This window comes from Lupinus angustifolius, chromosome LG03 (assembly GCF_001865875.1).
Source record: "Lupinus angustifolius cultivar Tanjil chromosome LG03, LupAngTanjil_v1.0, whole genome shotgun sequence".
Classification (NCBI taxonomy): Eukaryota; Viridiplantae; Streptophyta; class Magnoliopsida; order Fabales; family Fabaceae; genus Lupinus; species Lupinus angustifolius.
In genome coordinates this window covers 2,090,345-2,099,447 of record NC_032011.1, presented here as the reverse complement: position 1 = coordinate 2,099,447, position 9,103 = coordinate 2,090,345, and the positions used below count along the sequence as shown (strand labels likewise).

Genomic DNA, 9,103 nt, shown 5'->3' with positions numbered 1-9,103 from the left:
ACCACCAGAGACTCCTTCGCCACCACCACGACCACCACCAAAGACTCCTTCAGCTCCTCCGCCACCGCCGTCTCTATCCTCCCCACCACCACATCCACATTCCCCTTCAACCCCATCGAAGCCACATTCGAAACCTCCACCGTCGCCATTGTCCGGTTGGCACTTCTCCACCGAACTGGTGGTTGGAGTCGCCGGTGGGGTGGTGGCGATACTGTTGTTTATGGGCATTATGTGCATTTGTTACAGAAGAAAGAAGAGAAGAAGAGATGAAGAACAATACTATTCTCCACAACATAAAGGTGATACCTTTAACTTCAAATCTTTCTCCACTTACACACTTCAACTTTTATTTTATTCATCTTTTCTTCAAATGTTATTAATTTTAACATGGAAAAACAGACTCGTTATTTTGTCTTCTATGTTTTTTTCTACTGTCTTATTTCACTGTCTTGCTCAATCTCATCATGCATTACAAAAGATAAAATTTTGTCCTTTCATCATTTCACATTATCAAACTTTCACTTTTCAAATTTTTGCACTCGGAAATTTAAATCCTAATAATACATGTAAAGTAATGATCTGAGTTGGAACCAACAAGGTGATGGTGGCCCCACTACATCCCATGATAATTAGGGCTACACTTATTGGAAGCGACAGTCTTATAAACCGAAGTGGAAAATGTCAAATGCCGTTGAACGTAGTCTTTTTATCGGCTGTGTTTATAATATCACTTTCGTCTTTTTACTTTTATAATTGCAAACGGTCCTTTTTCACACTGTTAAGTGAACGACGGTCAAAGGGTATTAACCAAACCGCTATATTTTTTGGATACGACCACATTAATTCATAGTAAACGAATCTTGATGTTTCTTCAGTACAATTAGAGTGAGGATCCAATAAAAACGTTAAAAAACTTATTTCACATCTTAAACATTAATTCTAGAGAAAATCAAATGATTTAAATTAATTCAGTAATTTAAATCATTAGATTTCCGTAAAATTGATGACTAATACTTGTGTTAAGTTTTTAAACTTGGCGTATATGAATCTCCTCTCATATGATTATACTTGGTTATTAATTAACAACCACAAGTCAACAACCAATATTTTTTTACCACTAACTGCTGTCGGCTATAATTATATATTTATATATAATTATTAATTATATATCATTAACCAAGCAGACACTTTATAGGTTTAAACATTACACAAGACTTCTTTCGTATGATGTTTGCTAGAGTTTCATAACATTGAGTGTTATATTAAGACATGAATAATGGATAATAACTTTACGAACTTCATAGTATAAGAAACTCTTAAAAATTTGAGATGGTGTTGGAGTCTAATGATATTAGTATTATTATTATTCATTTGATGCTATTTTTTTCCCACAATTGCCAGTGGAGCCATATGGTGTAGCCCTGCAACAATTGCAATATAATGCTCCCCATCTTTCAGACCATGGAGTCCTGGAGATGCCTAAGCCAACTCTTACACCTCCCATTGTATCGAGCGGACAATCGTCGTCATCTTATGCTCCGGCTCTACCTCCACCACCTCCGCCTTTTATTAACAGCAGTGGCGGGTCTGGATCAAACTATTCACTTGGTGAACCACATCCATCAACTCTTTCGTTGGGCTTTGTGAAGAGCACATTTTCATATGAGGAGTTGGTGCAGGCAACGGATGGCTTCTCTGATGCCAACCTTCTTGGAGTAGGTGGGTTCGGGTATGTGCACAGAGGATTTCTTCCCAATGGCAAGGAGGTAGCCGTGAAGCAGCTTAAGGTCGGAAGCAAACAAGGGGAGCGAGAATTTCAAGCTGAAGTTGAGATAATTAGCCGTGTTCATCATAAACATCTTGTTTCCTTGGTTGGATACTGCATCACTGGGATCCGGAGGCTGCTTGTTTATGAATTTGTTCCCAACAGTACATTGGAATTCCATTTACATGGTACATATCGGGTTTAGCTTTCCATTGGAAAAGTCTTTCTAAAATTTAGCTCGGGCATTGTTTTATGCTGCAAATGGGCATAAATTAATGGATGCTGCGTGTTCTAGCATAATGTTTATGGCACAATGGGATTGATGGTTATTTGATCTGCAGGAATAGGGAGACCTACAATGGATTGGCCCACAAGAGTGCGAATTGCGGTAGGGTCTGCAAAAGGACTGGCTTATCTTCACGAGGATTGTATGTTCTGTTCATCGGATTTTTTGATTTCTTCAGTTGTACCCAAATATTATCGGCTCTAATGTTCACTGTAATTATCTTCACTTCCCACATCCACATTCCCCTTCAACCCCATCGAAGCCACATTCGAAACCTCCACCGTCGCCATTGTCCGGTTGGCACTTCTCCACCGAACTGGTGGTTGGAGTCGCCGGTGGGGTGGTGGCGATACTGTTGTTTATGGGCATTATGTGCATTTGTTACAGAAGAAAGAAGAGAAGAAGAGATGAAGAACAATACTATTCTCCACAACATAAAGGTGATACCTTTAACTTCAAATCTTTCTCCACTTACACACTTCAACTTTTATTTTATTCATCTTTTCTTCAAATGTTATTAATTTTAACATGGAAAAACAGACTCGTTATTTTGTCTTCTATGTTTTTTTCTACTGTCTTATTTCACTGTCTTGCTCAATCTCATCATGCATTACAAAAGATAAAATTTTGTCCTTTCATCATTTCACATTATCAAACTTTCACTTTTCAAATTTTTGCACTCGGAAATTTAAATCCTAATAATACATGTAAAGTAATGATCTGAGTTGGAACCAACAAGGTGATGGTGGCCCCACTACATCCCATGATAATTAGGGCTACACTTATTGGAAGCGACAGTCTTATAAACCGAAGTGGAAAATGTCAAATGCCGTTGAACGTAGTCTTTTTATCGGCTGTGTTTATAATATCACTTTCGTCTTTTTACTTTTATAATTGCAAACGGTCCTTTTTCACACTGTTAAGTGAACGACGGTCAAAGGGTATTAACCAAACCGCTATATTTTTTGGATACGACCACATTAATTCATAGTAAACGAATCTTGATGTTTCTTCAGTACAATTAGAGTGAGGATCCAATAAAAACGTTAAAAAACTTATTTCACATCTTAAACATTAATTCTAGAGAAAATCAAATGATTTAAATTAATTCAGTAATTTAAATCATTAGATTTCCGTAAAATTGATGACTAATACTTGTGTTAAGTTTTTAAACTTGGCGTATATGAATCTCCTCTCATATGATTATACTTGGTTATTAATTAACAACCACAAGTCAACAACCAATATTTTTTTACCACTAACTGCTGTCGGCTATAATTATATATTTATATATAATTATTAATTATATATCATTAACCAAGCAGACACTTTATAGGTTTAAACATTACACAAGACTTCTTTCGTATGATGTTTGCTAGAGTTTCATAACATTGAGTGTTATATTAAGACATGAATAATGGATAATAACTTTACGAACTTCATAGTATAAGAAACTCTTAAAAATTTGAGATGGTGTTGGAGTCTAATGATATTAGTATTATTATTATTCATTTGATGCTATTTTTTTCCCACAATTGCCAGTGGAGCCATATGGTGTAGCCCTGCAACAATTGCAATATAATGCTCCCCATCTTTCAGACCATGGAGTCCTGGAGATGCCTAAGCCAACTCTTACACCTCCCATTGTATCGAGCGGACAATCGTCGTCATCTTATGCTCCGGCTCTACCTCCACCACCTCCGCCTTTTATTAACAGCAGTGGCGGGTCTGGATCAAACTATTCACTTGGTGAACCACATCCATCAACTCTTTCGTTGGGCTTTGTGAAGAGCACATTTTCATATGAGGAGTTGGTGCAGGCAACGGATGGCTTCTCTGATGCCAACCTTCTTGGAGTAGGTGGGTTCGGGTATGTGCACAGAGGATTTCTTCCCAATGGCAAGGAGGTAGCCGTGAAGCAGCTTAAGGTCGGAAGCAAACAAGGGGAGCGAGAATTTCAAGCTGAAGTTGAGATAATTAGCCGTGTTCATCATAAACATCTTGTTTCCTTGGTTGGATACTGCATCACTGGGATCCGGAGGCTGCTTGTTTATGAATTTGTTCCCAACAGTACATTGGAATTCCATTTACATGGTACATATCGGGTTTAGCTTTCCATTGGAAAAGTCTTTCTAAAATTTAGCTCGGGCATTGTTTTATGCTGCAAATGGGCATAAATTAATGGATGCTGCGTGTTCTAGCATAATGTTTATGGCACAATGGGATTGATGGTTATTTGATCTGCAGGAATAGGGAGACCTACAATGGATTGGCCCACAAGAGTGCGAATTGCGGTAGGGTCTGCAAAAGGACTGGCTTATCTTCACGAGGATTGTATGTTCTGTTCATCGGATTTTTTGATTTCTTCAGTTGTACCCAAATATTATCGGCTCTAATGTTCACTGTAATTATCTTCACTTCCAGGTCATCCTAAGATCATCCATCGTGATATCAAAGCTGCTAACATCCTTCTGGACTTCAAGTTTGAAGCAAAGGTACGTTCTGTTATGTGTCTTCTTATTAGCAATTATTGAAGTTATAAAAATAACTTACCATTGTCTAATTGATTTAGTCCGACTAATGTGATTAATCTGCCTGAACGTTTCTATCCTTCAATGTTGACAGGTTGCTGATTTTGGGCTTGCAAAGATATCTTCTGATATTTATACTCATGTTTCTACTCGAGTAATGGGGACTCTTGGGTAGGAACAAACTTCCTTTTTTCTCAAGAACCTTTGATATCTTAACGAAAAATGGTTCCTTTATATCCATTGTTAATTGGTTGAATTAAGTCCTTAAAGTGTGAATAAGCTATGCTTTCATGATATATCCCGACACACACACAGAGATTGAGTACATCATATCTCAAAGCCTCAAACTTTCAAGTGAACTGTGTTTTGTTTTTTTGCTCTGCCACATGTTATTGTCGTCAGTTTTAATGGTGGTATTGCTGTCAACAAAGGGTGATAAGCAAAACAAGTACTATTTTGTTGTCTGGCACAGTATATATAACTTCAATTTTAGCCTCATTAGTTATGCATCAACTGCTGCTTACAGGTACCTTGCTCCAGAATATGCTGCTACTGGAAAACTTACAGACAAATCCGATGTGTTCTCCTACGGAGTCATGCTTCTCGAGTTAATAACCGGAAGACAGCCGGTTGGTAAGAATCGATCTGACACAGACAGTTTGGTAGACTGGGTAAGTATTATCGTGCTCCTCTTTTTTTAGCCTAAATATAATTTTAATTCACTGTTGTTTGTATATTCATAAAATATAGATGAGAGGTTTCTTTGTTTCTTTTCTTTTATTGATGGTGAACAAGGTGCTGTGGAGCAGCTATAATTAACTCTATCCATCTTTATCATTACAGGCGAGGCCTTTGCTCACATGTCCTTTGGAAGAAGTTGACTTTGATTCTCTGACTGACCCAAGGCTCCAGAATGAATTTGATCCGAATGAGCTGGCTCGCATGGTGGCATGTGCTGCAGCTTGCATACGTCGTTCAGCAAAACGTCGTCCAAGGATGAGCCAGGTAAAGTAATGTAGTTGTCTGTTGTATTGTTAAGTATTACGATGCCCGACTCATATTTGATTCACTGATATATACCGGGCAGTTTATTTTCTGGTATTTTTGGAATGAAAAGTATTGAACCATAGTCCCACAATTGATACACTTTTTATATAGTTGCCACTGAGTGCCTAAGTTAGATTCTAACATGTTCAAGTGTTTCTTGTATGTATGAGTTGTCCATTGCACGAGGCAACCACCCAGTGGTGTCTGAGAATGGTAGATGTACCTAGCCTTATCCTCGAAAGCAAAGAAGTTGTATCCAGGATTTAAATATCAAGTTTGTCATTGCGTTGAGACTCACCTTCTCATGTGCTTGTTGTATACTGAATTTAATTGAGAACAAAAGAGATTTGATACTATGATTATGTAAAACTAATTTCACTTTCATGCTATATGCGAAAATCTTTCTATTGACTCTCATAATGATATACTACAGGTCCTTCGTGCTCTGGAAGGCGACGTGTCTCTAGCAGATCTTGATGAAGGAATTACACATGCATACGGTTCATTTGGAAGCACGGATTATGACGCCTCACCATACAGGGATGACATGAAAATTTTCCGAAATCCGTCATTTGGAGGAGGAAACCAGGGGTATGGTGCCAACAGTGGTTACAGTGCAGCAACAAGTGAGTATGGTTTAAACCCATCAGGCTCAAACATTGAAGCCACAAGAGAGAAGAAAATTAATATGATGAAGAATGGTAACAAAGGTTTATAATTTGACTGACATGTTTGGAGTTACTTGCCAATTATTTTTTCATGCAATTGATCATCTTTTCAATTGTTACTTATCAGGGTGTACAACAAAAATAACACAGTTAAATTCTTCCATTTTTTGGGTCAATCAAGCTTAAACATTTGCAAGTAAATGCATCAACATTGTTTTCCATTAGTGTGTTAGTATCATTTTTACTGCAAGGACTTTAGTGTGTGAATCTAAATATCAATTTGTGATTTTTTAACCAAGTGATTTATTAAAGAAAACAAGGGGTAGGGCATGCATAAACATGGTACTATGGTAGTGTCCTTGTTTTGCATATGTAGGAATATTGTATCAACTTTTAAGGTAGTGTTTGACACATGGATAAAACAAGATGTCTCATTATGGTATCTGCTTTTAATGAAAACAAAATATTATACTTTTTAACCTCTTGTTCTGATTTAGAATACTTCAAACACAAAATCTATCTCATATTTTAGCAAGTTGTTAGATTTTCAAATGCTGTTCATATTTAGCCTATGCCCTCCATTTGGCTTGTAAGATTGATATATGCCAAATAATGAAAAACATGTACCTTAAGAGTCACGCAAAGTATTTGTAAGCATGCATTGAATCATTAAAAAAGACCAGTACAAGCTCGCTTTTTATTTTGTTTATTGTAAACACTAACAGTATAAGTGTTTTTTACATTGTTAGTAAATCATTTATCACTGATTTATTAATTATTATTGACTCTCAGTGATTTTAAGCTCTTTTTTATATTCATATTACAAATTACATTAAAACTAAATATCAAATAATCACTTAAGAGTGGTTGCTAATTAATTCTAAACGATCATTGAGTGATTATTTTGTCCCTAATTGATTTTAAATGCTAAAATTGTATTAGTGACATGTCTTGTTTGTGAATACATAAAAAACCAGAACAAGGTTAAGATAAGAATTCAAATTAAATGTTGATAAAACCATCATAACACAAATTATACGATTATGAAGAAAATATAGCTAAAGTGAATACATGAAGATGAATAAATAATACAACAGTTTAAAAGACGGTTAGAAAATACCATTATTTTACAGAGTGTATTTCAGAGTGTATTTCAATGTTTTAACTAATGAGTAATGACCACCATTTCCTCCCAAAGTTGCTTGCATGACACATAGGTTATTAATATGATTAATTGAAGGAACCATTCCATCTATTTATTTGCTTCCCCTCTAACATGCAACGTGATTAAAATAAAGCATGTGCAAATCCATATTTTATTTGAAGACATCAAATTTAATCTCCTCGACTCAGCCTAGTTTGTACAAGACATTAGTCTAGTGATGTAAGACTCTATTGGAGGGCAGTCACGAACTATAAAAGAGATTAAGAGTGTTATCCTACATTGCCATTGTAACTTGTCTCTCCAAGTATATAATAACAAACTCTGAAATCAATGTTCACGTCCTTTTGAATTTTGATGTGAATAAAACATTCATTTTCACCTCATATGGTATTGAACATAGGAAAAGCCAAAAAAAGTAAATATCAAAAACAGCTTTAGCTAATTTACCATTTTCATTCCATTCTCCAAAAATTTATACTATATCAAAGTTTACTACTTATCCAATCATATATGTTAGTATTTGTTTCACCTTTATATCTGTCTCATAAGAAATCTAATGCATCATAATAGCTGCTACACAACAATTAAGTTGCTGCCATGTCAAAACAACTCAATCATATGTACATAAACTATGTTTCAGATTGATGGGTTTGTTGTTATGGGAATCAATAGCAATTGAGCAAGACACATGCAGGCTATGTTTAGATTTCACCAACTTTCCAACAATATTTCCTTGTGATCTAACTTCAAAGATAAGCATCATTGGTATTTTTTGATTGTCCACCAAGCCAGCAAAGCTTGCTCCCGCGCCGTATAACGGAACCTTGCTTCCTTGCAGGTTGACAGACACGGTCCGATTACTCTTTCTTTGTTGAAAGTATTTGTTCAACTGCAGCAACATGCATGTTGTGAACATGGGAATTTAATAGTAACATTGGTGATCACTGATCAAAATCGGAAACAGAAAGCTCTATTCTACAAGTTTTTCATCTGTTATGTAACAACAAATCGTTCTAAATCAAAGAGTAGTGTTCAGCGTTAGAGTTATTACCTCCCCAGTTGCAACTGTGACCTCAGAATACATAAGGTTCACCGGATTGGAGCTCACATGAATGCCGAAAAATGTTGCCGGGTTATGCACTGTCATTATTATGGAACAGTTTACTGTCAACATTTTGGTAGCAACTCCTGTTAGGTCTGACCCTTCTCCGAAATAGAAGTTATGTAATGTAAAACTCTGAAAGAAATGAATCATTAGGTTACCAGAAAATTTCATTAATCACATATAATAGAGAAGTGAACATGAATACTACCAAGCATGATAGAGTTCCATTCTTAGTCCAAAGGAAAATGGATTTGCTTCTCTTCATGTGATAAATGTTATTTTAACCAACAGTGGATAGATTAAGAACAAAATTTTCAGCAACACATACTATTATTAGTATCTGAAGTTCTGAACCAAGCAATACTAAATTTTCAATAACACTAATTATTATAAATAACCTATGTGTATTAAGCATATGAACAAAGTGAGTGAAAATACTCATATGTAAATGTAAACTGAAACCATTATCCCTGCCAAAATTTGTACCACGATGAAAAATCGAGAGAATAAAACTTTAGATACAAATTATGGCAAGG

At 35.9% G+C, this 9,103-nt stretch overlaps 2 protein-coding genes across 2 annotated transcripts in view; one reads left to right on the top strand and one right to left on the bottom strand.

The window, feature by feature from the left end:
- LOC109342993 (proline-rich receptor-like protein kinase PERK1) lies at window positions 1,367-6,527 on the top strand. Its single transcript, XM_019581092.1, has 7 exons — window positions 1,367-1,953; window positions 2,107-2,193; window positions 4,476-4,546; window positions 4,677-4,753; window positions 5,109-5,253; window positions 5,426-5,587; window positions 6,063-6,527. The coding sequence occupies exons 1-7, from the start codon at window positions 1,476-1,478 to the stop codon at window positions 6,345-6,347; spliced, it is 1,305 nt and encodes a 434-aa protein (XP_019436637.1). The 5' UTR covers window positions 1,367-1,475; the 3' UTR covers window positions 6,348-6,527.
- Window positions 7,908-9,103, bottom strand: part of LOC109342992 — a 2,999-nt gene continuing 1,803 nt past the window's right edge. The window contains exons 2-3 of the mRNA XM_019581091.1: window positions 8,514-8,699; window positions 7,908-8,351 (exon numbers count right to left, since the gene is read on the bottom strand). Of these exons, the coding sequence (XP_019436636.1) occupies window positions 8,073-8,351; window positions 8,514-8,699 (465 nt within the window). The 3' untranslated portion in view covers window positions 7,908-8,072. The remainder of the gene's footprint in view (window positions 8,352-8,513; window positions 8,700-9,103) is intronic.

What these genes read in the sequence shown, in the direction of transcription:
- LOC109342993 (XM_019581092.1), top strand. Translation starts at nt 1,476, where the DNA reads ATGCCTAAGCCAACTCTTACACCTCCCATTGTATCGAGCGGACAATCG. An exon ending in ACTTCAAGTTTGAAGCAAAG is followed by an intron (nt 4,547 to 4,676) that starts GTACGTTCTGTT and finishes CAATGTTGACAG; the next exon opens with GTTGCTGATTTTGGGCTTGC. An exon ending in GTCGTCCAAGGATGAGCCAG is followed by an intron (nt 5,588 to 6,062) that starts GTAAAGTAATGT and finishes GATATACTACAG; the next exon opens with GTCCTTCGTGCTCTGGAAGG.